Source organism: Eleginops maclovinus, chromosome 8 (genome assembly GCF_036324505.1).
Source record: "Eleginops maclovinus isolate JMC-PN-2008 ecotype Puerto Natales chromosome 8, JC_Emac_rtc_rv5, whole genome shotgun sequence".
Taxonomy (NCBI): domain Eukaryota; kingdom Metazoa; phylum Chordata; class Actinopteri; order Perciformes; family Eleginopidae; genus Eleginops; species Eleginops maclovinus.
Window position 1 is genome coordinate 16,886,174 of NC_086356.1, and position 22,554 is coordinate 16,908,727.

The following is a 22,554-nucleotide window of genomic DNA, read 5'->3' on the forward strand; positions in this document are numbered from 1 at the left end:
AATCTGTCTGTCTGTCTGTCTGTCTGTCTGTCTGTCTGTCTGTCTGCCTGTCTGTCTGTCTGTCTGTCTGTCTGTCTGTCTGTCTGTCTGTCTGTCTGTCTGTCTGTCTGTCTGTCTGTCTGTCTGTCTGTCCGTCCGTCCGTCAGTCCGTCTGTCTGTCAGTCCGTCAGTCCGCGCCCGTCCGCCCGCCCGTCCGCCCATCTATATCATCTTTTGAATGTCTTTTAGAGTCTACATTTCTCCTGTAAGTTGTATGGATTGCAGTATGTGCACGGTATGTTTACTGTTAAGTTTTACCTTTAGTTTTCTCCAGTTTGTTCTCCCGGCTGTCACACTTGCTCCTGACGAGCTGCTTCTCCTCCAGGCCTTTCTTCAGCGAGCTCAGTCTGTACACATAGAGCCGGGCGTCCTTCCCTGGAAACAAAACAAAAGACACTTCTGTTTTTTTTGCACAAAAGGTTACTCTTAATTTGCCGTCTCCTTTTTAAGCATCCTCCCACGGCCAGAAAATGGTGTTGTTATTCAGGAGGATTACTCGGAGGCTTGTGCCCTCTCAGAAGCTTTATCAAAGCCCACACGCAGTCGTGAAAAATGTTTGCGCTGCCGTCACGATAATCACCATCAAACCCCAGTCAACCCTGTTTGTCAATATAAGGGTTAGCTAATCATCTGCAGGGTAATTAATTACATGCTCTTCTATTTGAGTCAAACATTGGAGGAATCCTAAAGCCGTCTGTTAAAGCACAAAGACTTTGTGTTGATACTATGGGATCAGAACAGTCAAAAATATTTGACACAGTATTTTTGGGATTTATATAAATATAACTCTATACACAAAAATGTTTTCCAATGCAGACACACACATATTTATCGTTTTATATAAATGTAAGATAAGATTTATGCTTGTATAAAATGATATATTTGTGGATTTTTTCTAGTTGTCTGTGTAGGTTACACATTCTTGTATTTATTGGGGCTCAGCACTGATGGTCTTCTTCCAATCAGAAGGTTCTTGGTTCGATCCCCAGACCCTGCAGACAACATGTCGATGTGACCCTGGGCAAGATACTTAAACCCAAATTGCTCCCAATGGCCAACTGTGTGACAGTGTGAGGGTGTGAAAGAGTCTGCCTGAGGATGTGGCAACATCTGCCACTAAATGAATGCAGACTTGTATATATAAAAGTGCTATCACAAAGAACACACTAATAACTATAAAACAGATCACAGATCAACGGAGGTGGAAAGGGTTAGAAAGTACAAAACAACAGAGAGATATGATTAAGAGAAAGTAATAGGAATAATAATGAAGAAGTAATAGGAATAATAATGAAGAAGAAGAGCTGTAAATACTGTATGAATTAAGAATGAATTGGCAGATGAGGAAGGATGCAGGGTAGGAGAGTGTGTGTGTGTGTGTGTGTGTGTGTGTGTGTGTGTGTGTGTGTGTGTGTGTGTGTGTGTGTGTGTGTGTGTGTGTGTGTGTGTGGTGGTTGTATGCCTACCTTTGTCAGCCCTGGTGATCAGCAGGTCCTGAGGCTCGAGGACGTGCACCTGCTTCACCACCATGGTTTTATCAAACACCTGCACCGGGGGCACGGACTGCATCTCTGAAACACAACGCATACATCACCATTAAAAAACAGGTACTGATGATGATGATGTCACAACTGTTAAATGTTTTGACAGTATTTATTCTACTTTACATTATTTAAGTTTACATTCAGTTTTATCAAGTTCTTTTTTAAATGTACGCTGTATTCTAATTCCTGTATTTCAATTGCACTTTTTTCGTCCCAAAGTATATTGGATGTTGCACAGATGGCAGGGCCTGATACTTAAGAGTTGTTTTTTTAATCTTTATTTGGAGTCACATAGTTACATATCCATACATCCATATTACAGTTTGCACAATCATCATTCCAATGATATTACCCACAACAAGGGAATAATAAAAAGCATATTCATGCAAAGGAATGCCCTCTGTGGGAAATATAGAATCAATTTTTCCAAGGCTATTCAACAACAGACAATTATTTAATGTATAATGCCGTTTCCACTCATCTATTGACAGAGGTGTAAAGTGACTAAGAACATTTACTCAAGTACTGTAATGAAGTACAATTTTGCGATACTTGCACTTTACTTGAGAATTTACATTTTGTGCTGCTTTGTATTTCTAACTCACTACAATTCAGAGGTAAATCTTTTACTCCACTAAATTTATTTAATCCCTTTAGTTACTTTACAGATCTGGATTAATGATGGTAAATATAATCCACCCTTAAATCAGACTGTAGTTCACCTGGAGTAAATCCAGCAGCTACCCTGCAGTATACAAAGCCATTAAAACTAGCTGCACCTTTACCAGCACTGAGAACACTTTACTGATCAATAATTATAAAACATATCAGATATATTATTCTGAAATGGACCAATCAAACAATGACTACTTTTACTGTCGCTACTTTAAGTACATTTTGATGCTGATACTTTTGTACTTGTAACATTTTGTTTGCAGAACTTTTACTGTAACAGAGTATTCCTTCACTTCTGTAACATTCAGTATTTCAAAAAGTATTTAGTTTTGGAGTTGGAGGGACTGAACATTTTCATTGCCAACAACTTTGCTGTAGCTATTGTGCAGAGGACAATACAACATTTGAATCCTGAGAGTCTTTAAATCTTGTGGAAAAAGAGAAATCCTCAGTGGATGTTTTACTCACCAGCGTTGGAGGAAGCTGGATCAGGGCCTGAAACAACATCATCAAGTTATCTGTTTGCTTTGGCATTCTGCTGAGTGCAGTATTGAAAGGATATGGATGAGTGGCTTTATTGTAGAGGACATAGGGAGATATTGATTATGGGATGACCTCACCATCTAGCAGCATGACCCCCGCTGCGTCGGTGGCCGCCAGCAGAGACTGACCCCAGGAGTCTGAACACACGATCTCGTACGGGAAGGTGCTGCAGAACAGCTGGGACTCCCATGGCTGCAAAGAAAACATGCAGATATGAACATACAGACACATGTGGATGTACAAAAAGATACACATAATGTGATAAGAATCTACTTGATTGGGTAGGATGTTGTTTTGGAAATATTTTTTAAAGATTCTGTTTTCATTTGTTCAAAAACTATATCCCTGATCTGTTTTCTTAGTCCTTTTTAAAACAAATTCTTTAGTCTCCAGTTTATATGACTTTAAAACATGTTTTGAAAATATTAACAATAAAGCATAAGTTAAAAGAAAGTCCTATTAAAAGGTAGGAGAGATTAAAACAAAACATATGGTTATTTATTTTCTGAGTTTGATTTAAAGTATTTTCACTCCTGGTTTTATAACTAAATAAAAGCTATAATAAAACAAGATTTTTCAGGGAATTTTTGATTTGTTTTTGTTGTTGTAACACTCCTTCGGAAACAAGGAGTGTAGGTGCCTCATGAAAAAAGATGCAGGTTTCTTCTAGTGCAGGGATTCCCAAAGTGTGGTGCGCGCACCAGGGGGTGCACGAGATGAAACATGTAATGGTGGTCTGGTATTAAAATATTACACAGTGTTGTTTTTTAAGTGGGATTTTTCCATAGGCTACAATAAAAAACAGGAACAATAAACATTTCCTTTGTAATCCCTTTTATTTTAAATAAAAAAACTATAATTTATTAGTTTTTGATAGAAACGTTTCACTGTAGCCTAGGATATATGCACGCCAACTCGTTTCATTCATTCTTTCAAATATGATTAACTGGCTGAAATCAGGGAAACTGTCAAGTGGAACGTCTCATGATAAAGTTGTTAGTCATGAAGGAAGAGAGGGACCAAGAGAGAGTGAGGATTTGGAGGCAACAGAGACGGAGAGAATAGGAACGAATCCGAGAGAAGAAAATGAGCGGGAGTCAGGAAATGATTGATCCTCGTTTTTATTTATTTGATCTGTTTCCGAGCCCATGCTCTTTAATGTTGTGGATCGTTGCAATTTTTCTTTGTTGCATTATATTGAAACTTTGTTGATGTTGTTAGCGCATGATTAAACATGAGTCTTTATGTGGCGATAAAACAAAGCTTTGTAGCGTTTTTTTTGTTGTTTTTTTAGTCAACCCGTTTGGGACGTAGAAGGGGGTGCGCCGCAAAAAAAGTTTGGGAACCGCTGTTCTAGGGTATCTTTTAATTCCTCCATGCATGACAAAGACATATTGTATTTGGACAAACTTAGAAAAATTATCACCAGATTTCTATTTGCTCTCAATAACCTCTTAGGGCTTTTGTAAAATAATATGTTTTAGAGAGATTAAATGACGAAGATGTTGTGTTACTGAAGTTAAAAATATATGCTCTCTCACCTCTTTTCTGCACAGGCCGGTGGTGACAAGGCTTGTCGGGGCATCTCCTCTCACAATGGTCTTCAGCTTCAGCGCCTAAAAAACGAAATGCCATCAGATATGAAAAAACAGCATCTTTTAGTTCTCAGCCTATAGTGCTCGAGGAAGAGGTAGTTACATAGTGCATATAAATGCTTTCCAAGAAGGACAGCTGTGGACTGAGCTTTCTGAATTATGCATCTATTATTCCATCACTAATATTTAACTAGCCTGCCATTGCTGAGTCATTGTTTCCTGATTATTTTGAACACAGAGGGGGAGAGCAGACTGGCCACAGTAAAACATCACACCACACTAAATTAAAAGGTGTAATTGCTTTAAATTTCAAATAGAATAATGTTTGCACAAATGCTCAACAATCTGATCAGATTGAGCATGTCCATCCAAGCTGCACAGTCAAGCCTTTCTATTTACATATCTGCATAAACAGGCAATCTGGAGATAATGAAATCAATAGCACCTGACAGAACAATGGTCAGGCTGTGCTGTGTCCTTTGCCATCCGTGAGAAAATATCCATAAAAATACATATTCTGACCTATAAGGAGTCCATGACAACATGAAGCATTGTGTTGAATGTGCATTGAAGGAGTTGGTTTAGTTGTTTAGTTTAGGAAAAACGACTCGTCTCTACAAAACTGGATAATCAATGCCTCGACACGTCTACCTTCCTTTGTTTTCATGCTTTACAGCACACTGTGTCGATGCCTTGGCTTTGTGTTTATGAGCGGAGAGCGACAGGAGCAAGAGGAAAGCAGTAACACCAACAAGAACATGGGTTAGCAAATGAAGATGAAAAACAACGGAAACAAGAGACAGAAATACTTTGGAAACATAAACATGTGTTTTTTAGAAGCTATTCAAGGGGCCCTATTCTGCTAATTATCAGGTTCATATTTGTATTTCTTGCCTCTCCTGGGACATGTCTCCATGCTTTAATGTTCAAAAAGCTCTTTATCTTTCTCATACTGCCTGTGCTGCAGCTCCTCTTTACACCCTCTGTCTGAAACCAGAGCCAAGTCGGCTCTGATTGGTTAGCTGGATGGCTCTGTTGAGATTTGTCAACCGCTTAGAGATGGACCGCCACTTAGCCTATCATGTACAATGTGTTGGAGGGCTAACCAATAGAAGTGCAATTGTTACATAGTGATGTCATCATGTTCGAGAAATAAACAAAGGAGTCCAGTGGAGGCATTTCAAGGCGGGGGGGGGGGGGGGGAATTAAGCCTTTGTAGACCATTAACATGCACACAAATCTATATAACACACTACAGGAAAAAACTAACAAAAAATAGGGCCCCTTTAAAAAAGGTTCTGAATTTGCAAACCCTTTTATCTGCGTTTCTCAGCTAATAAAAAAATCTTCTTTGGAGCTTTTGAATTTGGTTAGTCAGGGTATAATTCACAACACATCCTGATAAATTGTTCTTATTTTGTAGTTTTCTTTATCAATACAGGGGCCACACATTGCCAACTTATTTCTTTTATCAGCATTTTCAAGCTGAAATAATAATCTTATTTTGTATTTGGTTTGCTTCGGTAAAAAAACTATCAACAACAATGACTGATTAATTATTTATTATGTTCCGCTTTACAACAGACCACATATTTGTCCAAAGAATATCAATTATTTTACAAACAACCAGAGACTTTTTATTTCTATAACGCCAGAGGTCGTCTAGGCTCAGCACCATGGACAGTTCTTCACTCTTTTCTTTTATTCTCTGTGTTTCCAGACTTTGTTCATGTATACTCAGTTATATCAGCTGTAAGTGCCTAGAAAAGAAGTGTTATGGTGATTACATCAGCGCGATAATGAGTACTAGACAGACTCTCAGAGATCTGTTCCTACAGTATATCATTTCACCCTGACCCTCCTGAGAGCAGGTGTCGAGTTCACTATGATGTCTGTCTGGAATTACAGCTCTTAAATTACATTATGTGGTATAAAGAGTCACAGATATTCCTCACAATTGAGAGAAGCAGTTTTAAAAGGATGTCTGTCGCTTCTGCTACAACTGCAGTTTCTCTTTTTGGCTTAATATATAATAGTGTCAAAATGTGTCTTAAAGGTTCCTGAAAGATCCCAAAAACGATGGGTGTGGGCAAAAATATATTCATGCAATAAAACAGATTTTTATATTTTAAGTTGAAGTTATTTTTCTACATAAGAAAGTAGATATTGTTACTGATGGGAAGTTTTTACACACAGCAAGTCAAAGGTGTGTCAAGCATTGTTGATTGGATGAGCAGGAACTTCTTGAAACTCAACGCCAGCAAAACTGAAGCCCTGCTCGTTGGCACCAAAACCACCCTCTTCAAAACTTCATCCTCCCCTGCCTCTACCTCATCATTGATGGTTGCTCTATTCCCTTATCTGGCCAAGTTACAGTAAGAACATTGGTGTCATCTTGGACAGCTCCCTCTCATTTGCACCTCACATAAATAACATCACCCGGACTGCTTTCTTCCACATAGTGCAACATCTCCAGGATCCGACCATCCCTGTCTCAATCGAACAGTGAAGTCCTGGTCCATACATTTGTCACATCCCGCATCGACTACTGTAACGCCATCCTCTCAGGCATTCCCACCAAACTTATCAATAAACTTCAAATCATACAGAACTCTGCAGCCCGGATCATCACCCGCACCAAGTCCTCTGAACACATCACCCCCATCCTCATCCAACTGCATTGGCTCCCTGTCCAATCCCGTATCAACTTCAAAAACCTACTGCTCACCTACAAAGCCCTACATAACACGGCCCCCACCCTATCTGGCTGACCTTCTTCAGGAGTACAATCCCTCTCGTTCCCTCCGCTCATCCTCTGCTGGTCTGCTAACTGTCCCCACCCCACGCCTCTTCACCATGGGTGCCCGGGTTTTAGCTGCTCTGCTCCCAGACTCTGCAACTCCCTCCCCCCACACATCCGACAGTCTGACACAATCGCCATATTCAAATCCCAACTAAAAACCCACCTGTTCAAATCAGCCTACACACTGTAGTGCTCTCCATAATCTGTTCCTCTGGATAACCATGATTTCGTGTTTGTGTTTTTTTCCTGTTCTGTTGCATCCTAGCATATTTAACACATTGTACGGTGTCCTTGGGTGTCATGAAAGGCGCCCAAAATAAAATGTATTATTATTAGTATTATTATTGATTTGTTGAAATAATCAAATAAATATTGATTTGTAAAAAAATCTGGAATGCATGTTTTAACAAATCAAGGACTGAGATTTTGAGGAACACTGAACCGGTCTTAAATGTAATGGTGACAAATTAAAAACAAATCTGTTGCCCCATTTACAATAAGGTTACAATAGGTAAGTGTATGTATAAAATGTTACAGGTAACAAGTTAGATAAAAGCTTAATAATGTAAACATCTGTATAAACATGTGCATAGTGTTTAAGTTTCTTCACGAGGTGTGTTGTGTGTTTTAACCTTTTATGTGGGTGTGTATCCTGGTTTCCATGTGTGTGTACAAGTGGTCGTTTTTCTAATTGGTTGGTAATACTGCCTTTGTGTGTGTGTGTGTGTGTGTGTGTGTGTGTGTGTGTGTGTGTGTGTGTGTGTGTGTGTGTGTGTGTGTGTGTGTGTGTGTGTGTGTGTGTGTGTGTGTGTGTGCGTGTGTGTTTCACTTCCTTACCTGCCCTATTCTGACAAACTCTGCCTGCCGTGCCTCCTCCTTCTTGCGTGCAGACTTCGGAGACTCAGGCAGCACGTCGCTGAAGGACCGCCGATTTAACATGTTCTGGGGAGAAAAAGGAACCTAAATGTGGAACAACAACAACACACACACACACACACACACACACACACACACACACACACACACACACACACACACACACACACACACACACACACACACACACACACACACACACACACACACACACACACACACACACACACACACACACACACACACACACACACACAGGAAGGGGAAGAAGAAAGCAGAAAGGGGTCTTAGAGAATAACCCTGGCAGGGGGTGAGACAGCAGCAGCGAGAATTAAATTGTGTTAGCAGCAACAGGGAGAGAAGGATGGGGAAAAAACAAGAGAATTAGGATAAAAAGTGACGTGAGGAGAGAGAGCCCTGCAGAGAAAGTCAGCATTGCAGCAGTCCAGTGTGTTGCAGTATGCAGAGGGCTGCAGTGGATACAGCAGAACAATAGTCAGCAGTGACTGAAGTGACGAGGAGGACAGAACTTGGATAGACCAACAAAAAAAGGACAACAATTAGCAGGACACAGAGTCACTGGGCGGCTGTACCTTGTGCAGGTCAGGCATGAGGTCTTGGTAGAGCGAGCGGATCAACATGTCTAGTGTCCGCTGGCGCTTCTGGGCAAACGTTGGCGTCTCCAGTGTGGCTTTCTCTCCATTGATTACTGCAGGGGATGAAGCAAGAGTAGATGAGAGAATTAGGATAAGGGTATTATTTAATGGCCATATTTGTATTCAGTTTTTGTCAAATGTTCTTACGTTTGACTAATAAAAAGTCCCTGAATTCTTGGTGATCAGTAAACACAGGTGGAGATGGGAGAGGTGGTCCGAACAGTGGAACGCTCTCCTCTGAGAATATCTTCAACCTGTGACAAAGAGCAGTTATTTAATATTACTCTTGAACTTATAATGGATGTCAAGCACATCAAACAGTCTGCCTACGTGTACCAGGATGCATAGCACTCAGAGTTCCTGCTGGCTATTCTCTCACATTTTTTCTGCTGTGTACTTTTGCTCAGTTAAAAACTGCTGATAATGTAAGTCCAATTAGGGTGGTTTGTAGTTCTTGTAAAGTGAACAAGTAAGTTCACTTTACAAGAACAAGTAAGTAAGTATTACGACCTGAGAGTGGCATCTAGTGCAGGAATGAGGCCTTGGTACGAAGAATTGGAGATTAGAAATCCACGTTGAAAAAGTTTGAAGTTCTTATTTTGCATCAAACTACGTCACTTTAACTTCAATTGCAGGAAAGATGCAGGAAGTGCAGCAAATGTTCACCATGAAGTCTTTGCTGGTTAATATGGCGCACAAGGAGGTGTTTATTGTCTCAAAAGACTTCTTTAACCTTCAACACCACTGATTGGACATCCTCACAGAAGGTGGTGAACTCTCTGTTTAATCATTTCATCAAAGGAACATTCAAAAGGTAGAGGCTCAGTCTGGATTGAACCACCTTAAAACACAGTGTTAATCAAAGTACTCACCTGTAACTGTCATTCTGGCTATTATACCTAACTAATGCAAAAATATCTGGATGTGGAGTGAAGGAAACACTGATTATAAAGGAGACACAATGATGGGATATCTGCTCATAGCTTCTGAACTGATTACTACTTAATTTTTTCTGACAATCACTGTCCATGTGAAGGATACGGGTGAAGTGCGATCGGATCATAGACGGTTTGAAGGACGACGATGCGTCATCCCCTTCCTGGAATACTATGGTAACAATGTCGTTTCCAATGTGTCTCTTTCTCTCCACCTGACAGACGAAAGAGACACAAGGTGAACACAGAGCTCTGTGATTCATGTGAGACAGGAGGAAGTCTTTAAACCTGGATTAATTGATTTTATGGTCACTTAGGGGCACAAACAAACCGTAAACACAGCATTGATATATAGTCACCGTTTAAAGTTGTTACGATGCATCCGGCACAAACACAGGGAGAAATTAGCATGCGTACTGAGAAGCTGATGACAAATATTTATCTATGTATGTTATTATATCATATAATATGATAAATAATTGTATTCTATTGTGTTGTATTATATTTATTATATGATTTATGTATTATTATTTTATTATATGAATGATCGAATTAGTTTTATTGTTATTATGTTCATCATCATTATGTGTATGTATTAACTGTATTTATTTCAATGTAAATTATGTCATTTCAGTTGATATATTTGTATTTTATTATGTATTTTAGCATTGTTGTCATTTTCTGTTTTGTTTTGTGTGTGTAAATCTAATACACAACCATAAAAAAATAGAAAAGTACTATATTCACTCTCAAATATATTACCATAAGGTAGAGACCATATTTAATAAGGGTTAGGTTATTCATGTTTTTTAGAGGAAGAAGCATTTCTATTTTTGAAGTTGTGAGCCATCTTCTGGGGCTGAAATCTTTCATTATCTAAGAGAACAACTGCTATTAGATTACCTCTGCACAAACATGCTCCAAAGAATATAAATCCTGTTGTTTTTAATATTCATTTCTTCTCATGCCAGATTTAACTTTTGCTTATCCAAACTATCAGTAAGGCTTTTCTTTTTAATACAACACACTTCTGGGTTGATAACAACAATACAACTTCACACGTTAAGCTGAACTCACTATTCCTCTCAGGTGTGAATCATATTTCTTCCCATGATTCCAGTTGTCGTCTCTCAGGTGAGACAAGCGGCAGACTAGCAGCCACACTCAGAAGGAGTAGACCACAGACCGTTCCTTATTATTGAGTTGTTTTTTTTACACAAAAAGAAATCCAATTATACGTCAGATCTGCAAAGCAGCAGCCCTTTTGAATCATACTCACTAATATTGACATAACACAATGGAGCTTTAGAGTGAAGCATTGACGTCCTTTCTTCTTCTTTCCTTTTACAGTGAGCACATTGGTTGCCATTTTACTGGCTTCCTATCAGTTAAAGTGGGGCATTTTTTCTGCTAATTGACAGAGAGATGAGGACCCGTGACTGATGTGCAATTAGAATTTCTGCAATTTCTCTAATCGTAGTGTGAAGCAGGACCAAAAGGGAATCTTTGGGCTTTTTTGCCTTATAACAATAGCTTAAAATAGTCAGGAAAGGGAGAGCCAGGGTAGCAGATCCAATTTAAATCTTGTTTTTTGTTTGTTTGTTATTCAATTAAATATTATTTCATCTTTTAGACTCAAAGTTAACTTTTATTCTTATGGTTTTTTTGACCTGTTTTATTCTGTTATAGTTTATGTTTTTCTATTCTATTTGCATTTTAATGACAGTTTTTAATGCATTTAAATGTCCTTGTATAATATGTTTCTGCTGCACTATATCTTATTGTTCCTAATAGTTTTCATTTTTTGTAAATAACATTTTATATTGTCTGGTGTTGAAAGGTGCTATATAAATAAACTTGCCTTGCCTTACTTTTATAGTGATAAACCAAAGCTTTGGACCCATTTTAACCAAAGCTAAAATGTTAAATCTTCAGGGGACCACGAACGTGAACAAAACAAAACCATCTGATAGCGGTTAAAAATGTTAGCTAGAGGAATAAGTTTAGGGATTGTCAAGTTTTTTAGGATCTATCCTCCAGGTATCCTGAATCTTGAAACAAATTCATGTCAAACGAGATGTCGGTATCTAATTCGGAGCAATTAGGCTGATATTTTACTGGGGCTGAAGCTAAGAACTGTGTAACAGATAATAATGCAGACACCCACCTGCTGTTTGTTCTCTTTAGAGTAGGGTAACATGGTGGACACGTGGAACATGAGCTCATGGCCCTGATAAACCGTGTAGATGGAGTTCATTCCTGTAGTGTCATCTGCAGGAGGAAACGGACAGAAGTAGAAGAAGACAATGAGAATTTGGCATATTAAAAAGCTTTTTCTTTTTTAATTATGTAGTCATTCAGAGGTCTCTTACTCTTGGTGTCCAGCCCCCCCCTGTACCCTGCCCAGCCCTGCAGCGTAATGGAGTCACCGAGCAGATTGAGAAACTTGTCGAAGCTCTCACTCCCCGACTCTGAAAGAAACACAGGACTTTTAACTTTGCAGGTATCAGTTTTATGTATTGCACATTTTGTTTCGATACAGGGATTTGTTTTCTTGCCGGGGGGTTGGATAAGAACTTTGATATCAAACTCATTAAATCAACGGATCCAAAAGTAATACAATCCACATGGCAACAACTCTAATGCTCACTAATAAACAAGTTATATCTTGTTTTCAATACATGTACAAAAAGCAGGTGAAAGACATAAGTAACAGGGGTTATGTTCTGAACTATTTATTGGCTGTGGCAGTAAACTAGATATAGCATGTTATAACGAGAGATATAGAGGTTCTTGGTGGATTTTGATATTTTTAAGAATTAGGCCAGTTTTTTCCCGCTCTTTCTAGTCTTAATTGAAAGCTAAACTAAGCTGCTGCCTTCAACAAACGTATATTCAAATGTTATTGATCTTCTAATCTAAGTATTGGCACGAAATTGCATTTCCCAAAATATAAAAATTGCTTAAAAAGGATTTACCGTTGCTGAACATCTCGTCATCTGTGAGCTGGCCGTCTTTGGCAAACAGGACTCCAAATTTAAAGTTGACAGAGCCCTACAAAATTATAGCTGGGTTAGAATTATTTACAATGTATGCATTATTATTATTATTATTATTATTATTATTATTATTTCATTTATCATACGATGCTCCTTTGCAAGTAAATATGATGCAAAAGATACACAGTGCTTATAATTACTGTTGAATGTAAAAGTAACAACACCATACACAGAGGGGTATTTACACAAGATGAAACAGTATTGAAAACATGCATTTACTGTGCATACTATGTGTGCATTCAAAAAGGAATTAACTTGAAGATAAATATGATGATTTTTCCCTAAAAGACCTATCACAATATCAATTTGTGTATGCATGTCAAGGATTTCTATGCAAATGCAAAATAATCTAAAATACCTCCTGTTCCTCCAACACTAGCAGATCCTGAGGAAAGAGGACATAATAATTATAATAAACAGTGACCAGCACGTCAGCCTGAGGATAGTGTAAAGTGTATATGCTGCTGATCAGGCGTGGCATGAAATGGACCTGTGTTACATCTCATTTGCTCTGGATCTCACCTTCTGAATCTCCGCGTTGAGGATCTCCCTCGGGCCTTTCTCAAACCTGTCCAAGTTCATTGCACTGGGAACAGGGAAGAGGAAGAAGAAGTAATGGATAAAGAGAAAAATAAAGGGGGTGCTTAGGATCGATGGAAGACAAATAGCCTAAAGGGTTGCACAGAGAAATGAGCGCGACCTGATACAGAAGATTTCTCTTCCTTCTTGTCCTCATTCATCCTCAGTGTGAGGAGTTATGCGGCTCAGCCGGAGGAATTCATAATCTCCAATCTCCTGCTTCATGCATCTTGTTATATCCTGTTACCTGTCACTCAGGAAATCTGATACTAAACACAAGATATGATTCTCAAGATTGAGTCGTTTTTCAAGCAATCGTACTATTATTATATGATTGTGCTGTAAAATAAACATTATTAGCCAATAGATAGAATAGGCCATTAGATAGCCAACAAAATCAAGTGACATTCAACTCCTTAAATGCTCAAAACCTTATTATCCAGGCTTATTTACGTTTGATCCTCTTCTCCCTGTCATTTTTCTTTTCTTTTTTATCTTCTCCTTCAATTGGCTTTTTTATTTCAATTTTTCCATATATTCTTTTCTTTGTTTATGTCCATCTTATGTATTTCAATCAATGGCATTTTTTTGGCCTTTGGAATTTTTATTATTTCCAAATTCTCCTTGTGTATGCACAACTGAGTAAATAGTGAGGAAAAATAGAACATTAAACACCCTCAGCACAAAAGACCAAATGTTTTCTTCTGATAGAAATTCATGAGAGGGTGAGAAAAAAATGAAACTAATGATATACCTTAAATTATAATGTATATACTCTACTTTGTTAAGACCAAGCTGCATCTCTTATTCTAACAGAATGATATCATCATTAAAAAGAACACTTTCTTAATGATTCATATAGATTTAGTGATGATTTGTTAGATTAACAATCACAAAATGTAGCAAATACAGTATGCATGCACTTAAACATTAGACATGTCATGTATAGTCCATAGACTATCTCTATTATATTTTTGAGGGTTTGACAGCTACTGGGCAAATTTGAGGCTCTGCTTCAGTCTTTATGTCTCAGCCGGAACATTACATAACCATCAATATTACCTCTCATTCAGTACATGTGTTGTACAGAGTGAATGAAATGTGTGTGTTGAGCTGCCGGCTGCACACTCACCTTAGGATGGACTTGACGGATAGTGTTTTGGTGGGGCTGTAGGGGAGGCTGATCTTCAGAGTGCCCTGAGCGAACACAGATCAGGGATTACAAACTCTTTTCTCCCACGAGTCACTTCTTTCAACCTGTTGCTCATTTATAAAATAGCATCCTGCAAACTCAGTATTAAACTAAAGATATATTTACAGTTTATTTCTTCAGTCATAAATAAATCGCAAAATTAAACAGGAACAATTCAAATCAAACTAAATTGTTCTGTTCAACAACAACAACAACAACAACAACAACAACAACAACCTGCAGCAGTGTGACAGGGACAAGACAAATCAGTGTGATCAGGCGGCGGAGGTGCATCACCCTAATCAGCTTACAGATGAGGCAAAATTAAATCCCAGCTATCTTGTTCATGAAGCTGAGTCACAACACAACAAACACTCAATAATAAACATGCAACACACACACACACACACACACACACACACACACACACACACACACACACACACACACACACACACACACACACACACACACACACACACACACACACACACACACACACACACAAATAGAGTTGCAGGATCAGTCATAATTGCAATTTGTGCGGCCTTGTATCAAGAACCAGAGAATATACCACCTGCAGTTTTATTCTCTGACCTGCCTCAGATAGTAAAGTGCTACGTAGACACATTGCTTCAGAATCAGCAGTATAATCTACTGCCTTGCTCCCTTTGGGGTCTTGAACTGGCGCGCCTCTGTTAACCAAGCCAAGTCCCTACAGACTGAGCTACTGCCAGCAAAATGTATGACCCTGACTTCATGCTATGTTGAAGTATGTAAAGGATCTGAGAACTTGTTCCACCATTGCTGTGCAGATGTTAATCTCACCGTCTTCCTCCAGAGGATGGCTCGGTACTGAGGGACCCGCTGGTTGTTCTGATCCGAGAGAACGACCGACAGGTAGAAGGGATTCTTCTCTGCGTCTGTACCCACATAGTTCTGGTGGACTGAGGGAGACAGAGCAGATATACAGAATTATACACAAATACCACTTTAAAATGGCCCTATTATACTGTTTGGGTATCCATTTCCTGTGGTGTTATATAGGATTTGTGCATGTAAATGGTCTGCAAAGGCTCAAATCCCTGTGTTCCCTCCAGAGGGAGTTTGTCTTGTTTACCTCCATAACATATTGACATCACTATGTAAGTTCTGGTTTCAGACATGCTGCAGCCCAGGCAGTATGAGAAAAATAAAGAGCTTTTTGAACATTAAAGCACGGAGACAGAAACATTTCAGACTTCATCTAACAAAGTATTATGTTATCGTACAAAGTGATCAGAGAACTGATGTTTTAGTTGTACTTATTAAAAGGTAGAATGCCACCAAAATGCATTCAACTCTCAGTGTTTCTCTGCTTTTTTTGTCCTCTGTCCTACCTATTCTTTCATTATTTCGGCCTTCCTTTCATTTATCACCAGTTCCCTCTGAGTGTGTTCCGAGACAAAGATCTCAGCAGCAGAGTCACACATTCATGCCTCTTCCTCTTGGGTTGACAGGGTAACATCTTCAAAAACAATGCTGAACAGACCTCCAAACCCAATTAGACGCAGGATATCTCTCTGCATTGCCGTCCCTTCCTTTGTCCTCCCCCTGGTGCTTTCTCACCGTCTAATGTTTTCTGTATCTCACATTTTCCTTCTCTATTCGGCTTTTAGCTCTCTTTATTCTCCATTAACAATGTTTTCATGCTTCAGGTGAGCGATGACTTGGTGCATGGTTGGCTTGCAATTATAGACATATTAGTTTAGACAGCTTGAGCTGTTATTTATTTGGGAAGAAAAGCACATTGTTATCGGAATTGTATTCATACCTTACGCAACACAACGACGAAACAACATCGAACTGTATTCTTCTTCTTCACCTAATCATCAAGACATGGAGAATTCAAGCCTTTGTTTTGGATGCTTCATTACACAGGAAGTGCCAGTGTTAGAATAATTGGCCCTGGGTTTGTAATGTGTTGTGTTGTACGATGCAGTCGGCTGTGCTCAGGCTGTGAGACACAGATGGCTCAGCTGCAGTCCAAACAGGTTTGCAGCCAACTTTCTGGAGACATGGCGACATTTTAAACTGCCCGTGCCATACCTTGATTACACCCTGGTTGGGGAGACACTTCTAACTTTTCTTCACAATCACCTCCATTCATCGGTCCTTTATCTCATCCTTTTTTGAGCTGATGTGATTCGAGTCACGGTAAAGAAACCCTGGACAATGATCTTTTGTTGCCCAACTTTCTGTGCTGCCCACACTGCGAGCGAGGTGCGGTGATAATGAGGACGGCGAGATGATGAGAGTCACAAAGGTGAAAATATATATATATATATATATATATATATATATGTATTAACAATCACAGCAAATGGCTCCTGCCTGCCTGCCTGTTGCAGAGCGCCAGGCTCATTTCAGGAGCCAACAGTCCGATCTTAATTGCGTTATCTGTTGGAGGCAATTCTTTCTGCCGTGTGTGTGTGTCCCCTAGGGCTTCCTCCCCAGGCACAGTATGGGATTAGAGTGTGTTTGAGACTCACTGTGGGGATATTGCTGGATGCTAACAAGTTTTGGCCCTGAATGAAGAGTGGTGCAGAGTAAGGACGCGGCTGACTTCATAAGATAAGAAGTGTCCTGTGGACCAGGGAAGAGACTCAGACGCTGTTTCATTTCTGTGGCTCTCCCTCTCGATCAACCCATGTCTTTCTTGAGCTGTAGAACACCTAAGGAAATCTTCAGCAAATCAAAATCTACTCTTCAAGCAACAAAATGTTAATGCATGTTAGCGTAGTTTAACCAAACCAGTCCCAATGCTCTGGTAACTTAAATTATGATGTATGAACAAAAATATGCAACATAATAAATATTATTTTATACTGAAAGATACATACTGAGAGGTGTGCCCTCACCAGCCCAATAGAAAGCACCAACGAAAACTGTCGTGTTTGGATGTGTTTTACAGCAATATGATAAAAATGATTTCGCTATTAAAAAGACCAGGCTTTTTGAAATACGACAATTCTATTAGGTTCGCACATGTGCTGCCCGCATCTACTTACCCAATGAGTATGAAAGCTCTCCATCACCCAATTTACAAAAAACTGCTTTGTCAACCACTGTTCATATGCCAACCTTCACATTATAGTAGCAGTATTCTGAGGACTTTGAAAATAACTGTACTGTGTGTTTACAGAAATTCCCCTCCAACCCCCCAAAAATAATGGCTAAGAAAGCACTTTTCTACTTAAAAGTACTACCAGCGATTGTCCGAATTTGGTCGGATTAGAGCACAACTACCAACAAGTCAACCAGCAGGAACCAGCCTTTTGTAGTGCTCTGTGTAACCACACTGTGTGTGTGTGGGTTGGTGTGTGTGTTTTTTAACAGAGCAGCACTGACCTTTTCCCAGGAAATATTTAAAGAACCATCTGGTGTGGTACTCTGGATTCTCCAGATGGACATCGGTTCTCCTCCAGGTTCCTGGCGTGTAGTCCAAAGCCTGTTTTTACACACACAAACACAACAAACAAAAAACACATTGTCATCATGATGGTCACACACAGCTTGAGTCACAGTGGTTTTCTCTGAAAAACTGTTACACAATGCAGCAGTAACGATTAAAACACTCAGATCAGGAAATCAGATGCAGCCAGACCACAGTGAGCTACAGTCTGTGTGGTTTCTGTTTTTGTCATGTTGGAACTAATCCATACCGAGATGTGAGACAAAAGCTAGGGAGTGAATCACATGAGGACAGGTCACCAACATAGACATAGACTGCTGAGAAACTGACATAACTATGAGTGATACATGAGCCAGCAGGCGTTAGCAAACAGCTAGCATGGCTCGTTTCAAATTATAACAAATCTGTATCCTAGCTTCTTCGTTCACCAATTGTTACTTTTGTTTTGATAAAAGCACTATCTTGTATCTTCTTGATGCAAATAATGTATTTTCTGGTACAATGTAAAGAAATGTTTTCGTGATTATACTTTAAAGTTGCTGTATGAAGATTTTCTGACAGAGCCAGGCCATTTTCCCCAGTTTTCACGTTATGCTAAGCTAATCCTGGCTGTAGCTTGATATTTAGCGTAAAGACGTTGGCATCAAAAATGATCATAATCTGAAATCTTTTGACTCTTTACTGTGGTATGGATAAGTGGATGGAGGCATGTCATGTGTGCACAAAAGTGTTTAGAAAGGATTTTGTTTGGACCTCATCTGAAGAGCCATTCTCCACCCTGAAGCGTCCTGCCCTCTGAATGGCCCCATCTGCGTCACTGGAAATTAGCTGAGAGAAACACAGAGAGGGAGACAGACAGACATGCTTAAAATTAGACATGTGACAAACCATGACTTGTGGCAGACAGTAATAATCAGACATAAATACATTAGTGGGCTATCATCAGGGAGGAAAGGAGGAAGTATGGCGAGTCCCCGTGTGAACACAACAGCACGAGGAACAAACACATCTGTCCTCAGCAGCCCTCCACCGAGAACATAACCTTTCTTCTTTTATCATCAATAATTACTTTGCAATGATTCCCCCTACACTGTGAAAACCTGCTTTTTATGCTGTATTTTATTCTTTCTTTCATCTGCCAGCCTCTACTTATCGCCCCAATTATCCATGTTTTGCTGACTCACCTCTCTCCACACACAGCGTTGGAGAGCAGACAGTCTGAGAGAGGGATGGGACACTTAATGATGGTGCAAGATTGAGAACAGAACATATCCTGAGAGCACGTACAACTTGAAGTAATGGTTCCACTTCTTGGGTGATAGTGTATGCTTCTTTTGCAGGGTGTTCCATTTTGGTGACGTCCAGCCCATTTTGTAGCCTCAGCAATACATACTGTATGTTACCTGTGATTAAGCGCTTTAGTAAATGGTTGCAAAAGAGTCTAAACATCATCATTTTAAATCATGCAATCGGCATTGGCTGGTTGGTTTGTTGTTTAGAAATGTTTTATATTTATATTAGTCTTTAGATCAAATTTCTTTAACAAATATAACTTGTGAGTTTTTCAGATGATTTGGTTGGATTAAAAAATATATACATTTTTAATATGAATGCACAGTCTTTCTCTGAAGATTGCACAACATTTGAATGTGGATTCCGAATCAAAATGTCGGAATTGAGCTTTTTCCCCCTCACTGACTGATGTTTTACCTCTTTGTTATATGATATAAAACCTCTGTGCGTTCCATTTGATACGGACATCCCAACACTTGTAATGAATGATTGGACACCTTCTTCAAAACCCCTTCAATCTATTCCTCTTCACTTCCCCTCTTTTCTATTTTATCCCCCCCGACACCATCACACTGAATGATGTTTTTGTTGCTAGGCAACGGACCGCAGATTCTCTCCTCCCTGTTGCAGTTTCTCCTCCTGCCTCTCCCTTTCTCTCCTCTCCTCTCTTCTCTGCGTGTTTCCCCTTTGCTCTTTGACCAGCGGGCTATATTTTTGCTCCCGTCGCCCAATAGAGGTCTCTGCTCTGCCGACACGGGAAATAAAAAAATAAAAAAAGTTGGCTGCACACTAAAACGTCCAGATGGCCTGAACTATCCTGTAAGAGCCAAGCGAGAGGAGGATGAGAAGGAAGTTCCTCGGAGAAAGGGACTGGACAGGGAAAGCTAAAATGCACCTCTTAGTTTAACTCACTTCTAGGAACCTTAAGGAATATTTGACAACAAAGAGAGCACAAACTTTTAATGTTCTCTGTCTCATAGTCCAAGACAAAAATACATTTAGAGAGTATGCTTTTTGGGGGTTTTCCCTTTCCTCTAGTGTGTTATATGGGTTTTTGTGCATGTAAATGGTCTGCAAAGGCTAAAATCCCGGTGTTCCCTCTAGAGGGAGTTTCTCTCCCACACAATCCCCCATTTCTTTGTTTAATTTAATTGTTGTATTTGATAGGCTAAGGGCCGGGAGAACTCTAAGCGTTTGACCAAAAGAGCCAGCCGGCTAACCAATCAGAGCAGACTGGGCTCTGGTTTCAGACAGAGGGTCTGAAAATAAAGACTTTTTGAGCATTAAAGCATGGAAACATGTCACATTAGAGTCACACAATACAAAATACTGTGGGAGAAATTGTATATTTTTATTCCCATGATGAGATGGAGAAGTTACATACAGCACCACCTGTGTTCATTAACTGTTGAGGTATTTCAGTCGGCTCAGAAATAAGTGGCATCAATGGTTCAAAGGCATGCTGCAGGCATATGATCAAAAACATGGATATCCTTATGATCATGCACACAGGGAAATGAAAACTGAGGTTTGATCAAAAGCAGTACCCTCAGATAAAATGTCTGACATCGTTAAAGTGTTCCCACTCTAAGGGTCTACGCACAATGGCTAACAGATATCTAAAACCAGATTGTGAACGGCAAAAAACAACCAAACTAAGCCGTGTTTATCAATTTGGAGAGTGGGTGTAGTGCCCCACTTCAGCGGCTCATTAGATGCCAGACAGAACAATAACGAGAGAAAGTGATGAGAGAGCACTTATCCTAGAGAGGGGGGGTTAAAGTCCATTCATAACATTCCTGTGGGCAAGTGAGGAGGAAAGACAAGAGCTGTACTGTCTGAATAAAGTCATTAATAACTGTCACGCTGACTTTATTGTTCATGCTAAATTAAATCTGATATGCAGTACTGTAGCTCGGGGATTTGAAAGCTCCTAAATGAGATTCCGAAACTTTAGCTTGGTGTACAAACTGTGTCACGTAAATAAACAGTTTGATTTTAACATTACAAACATTTAGCCCACATACCAAGATGCTTTTAAATAGGAGTACTTTTATATATTTCTAAATTGTATATTTTCTGAGCGCATTTTTCAATAATTAAATCATAGTCATGAGTAAAAGCTTTCTTCATTGTCTCAGGGGCTTTTCTTCCCCGTGGAAACAGACTAATTTAATAGATTATACTTAAAGGGGCCCTATCCTGCTAATTCTCAGGTTCGTATTTGTATTTAGTGTCTCTACTGGGACATGTCTCCATGCTTTAATGTTCAAAAAGCTCTTTATTTTTCTCATACTGCCTGTGCTGCAGCACCTGGCTCTGTTGTGATGGCCGACCCCTTAGAGATGTCCCGCCCCTTAGCCTATCAGGTACAATGTGTTGGAGTGCAAGCCAATAGAAGAGTGAGTGTTACATAATCCTCTCATTATGTTGCAGAAGTTAAAAAATGAGTCCAATGGAGGCGGGGGGGAATGTGTGTGGGAGAGAAACTCCATCTGGAGGGAACACAGGGAATTTAGCCTTTGCAGACCATTTACATGTACGAAAATCTATATAAACATACTAGACGAAATGGAAAACCCCAAAAAGCATAACATGGCCTCTTTAAGTGTTACGTATATAAACTGCCAACTCAAGTCTAGGTGCATCATCCATGTTTTGTCAATCAAATGTTCTTATTTTGATGATAGAACAAGTCATTTTTGTGTGATTCCAAGCAAAAAGTCATTTAAATCTAACAAAAAGGAGTTTCATCGCAATACAGTGAAAAAAAAATAAACATCTAACTGATATCTTGAAAACATTCCCATTAATATATCATTAAAGTAATGCACTAGCTGCACTTCTTTCCTATGGTACGCTTTATATACTGAGATAATACATCCAGCCCAGCATGTTTACTTTAGGTGCAAAGCTCTGATAAACGACAGAGACCTTTCTGTGCAATAATTGGCTCCGTGTTAGAGGAGAGGCTGCAGGAAATACTGCCGGCTCTTCTTTCATATGCATATTATTGCCGGCAAACAAATATATATTGTGCATGCTTCCTGGTGTGGTTGCAGCGTTTATGTTAAGATATATGCATGGAAAAGAAAGTAAATGTGGAAGCTATATAGGTCTCTATCTTATTCTTGCCTGCTGCAAAATTAACTGTCAAATGGCAGGATAATGGAGAGGAACATAATGCTGTGTTCAGACACAGTAATGCATCACCTTCAAAGTGTATCTGTGTGAAAAAAGAGAGGAATAAATGTGTGACATTCTGTATTAAATGTGTGTTTACATAAGTGGCTGTGCTGCTATGTGTGAAT

At 39.4% G+C, this 22,554-nt stretch overlaps 1 protein-coding gene across 2 annotated transcripts in view; it reads right to left on the reverse strand.

The window, feature by feature from the left end:
• garnl3 (GTPase activating Rap/RanGAP domain like 3) overlaps positions 1-22,554 on the reverse strand; it is a 103,031-nt gene that overhangs the window by 15,396 nt on the left and 65,081 nt on the right. The window contains exons 5-23 of one of the 2 annotated variants that reach the window (XM_063889801.1): positions 18,704-18,778; positions 17,887-17,986; positions 15,325-15,443; positions 14,437-14,501; positions 13,248-13,311; positions 13,084-13,110; positions 12,645-12,720; positions 12,039-12,137; positions 11,834-11,937; positions 9,773-9,881; positions 9,604-9,649; positions 8,879-8,985; positions 8,669-8,784; positions 8,037-8,141; positions 4,343-4,417; positions 2,879-2,993; positions 2,727-2,753; positions 1,506-1,610; positions 298-414 (exon numbers count right to left, since the gene is read on the reverse strand). In XM_063889801.1, coding sequence (XP_063745871.1) covers positions 298-414; positions 1,506-1,610; positions 2,727-2,753; positions 2,879-2,993; positions 4,343-4,417; positions 8,037-8,141; positions 8,669-8,784; positions 8,879-8,985; positions 9,604-9,649; positions 9,773-9,881; positions 11,834-11,937; positions 12,039-12,137; positions 12,645-12,720; positions 13,084-13,110; positions 13,248-13,311; positions 14,437-14,501; positions 15,325-15,443; positions 17,887-17,986; positions 18,704-18,778 — 1,651 coding nt within the window. Of the gene's footprint in view, positions 1-297; positions 415-1,505; positions 1,611-2,726; positions 2,754-2,878; positions 2,994-4,342; positions 4,418-8,036; positions 8,160-8,668; positions 8,785-8,878; positions 8,986-9,603; positions 9,650-9,772; positions 9,882-11,833; positions 11,938-12,038; positions 12,138-12,644; positions 12,721-13,083; positions 13,111-13,247; positions 13,312-14,436; positions 14,502-15,324; positions 15,444-17,886; positions 17,987-18,703; positions 18,779-22,554 lie in introns of both variants that reach the window. The other variant, XM_063889802.1, reaches the window with a different exon arrangement.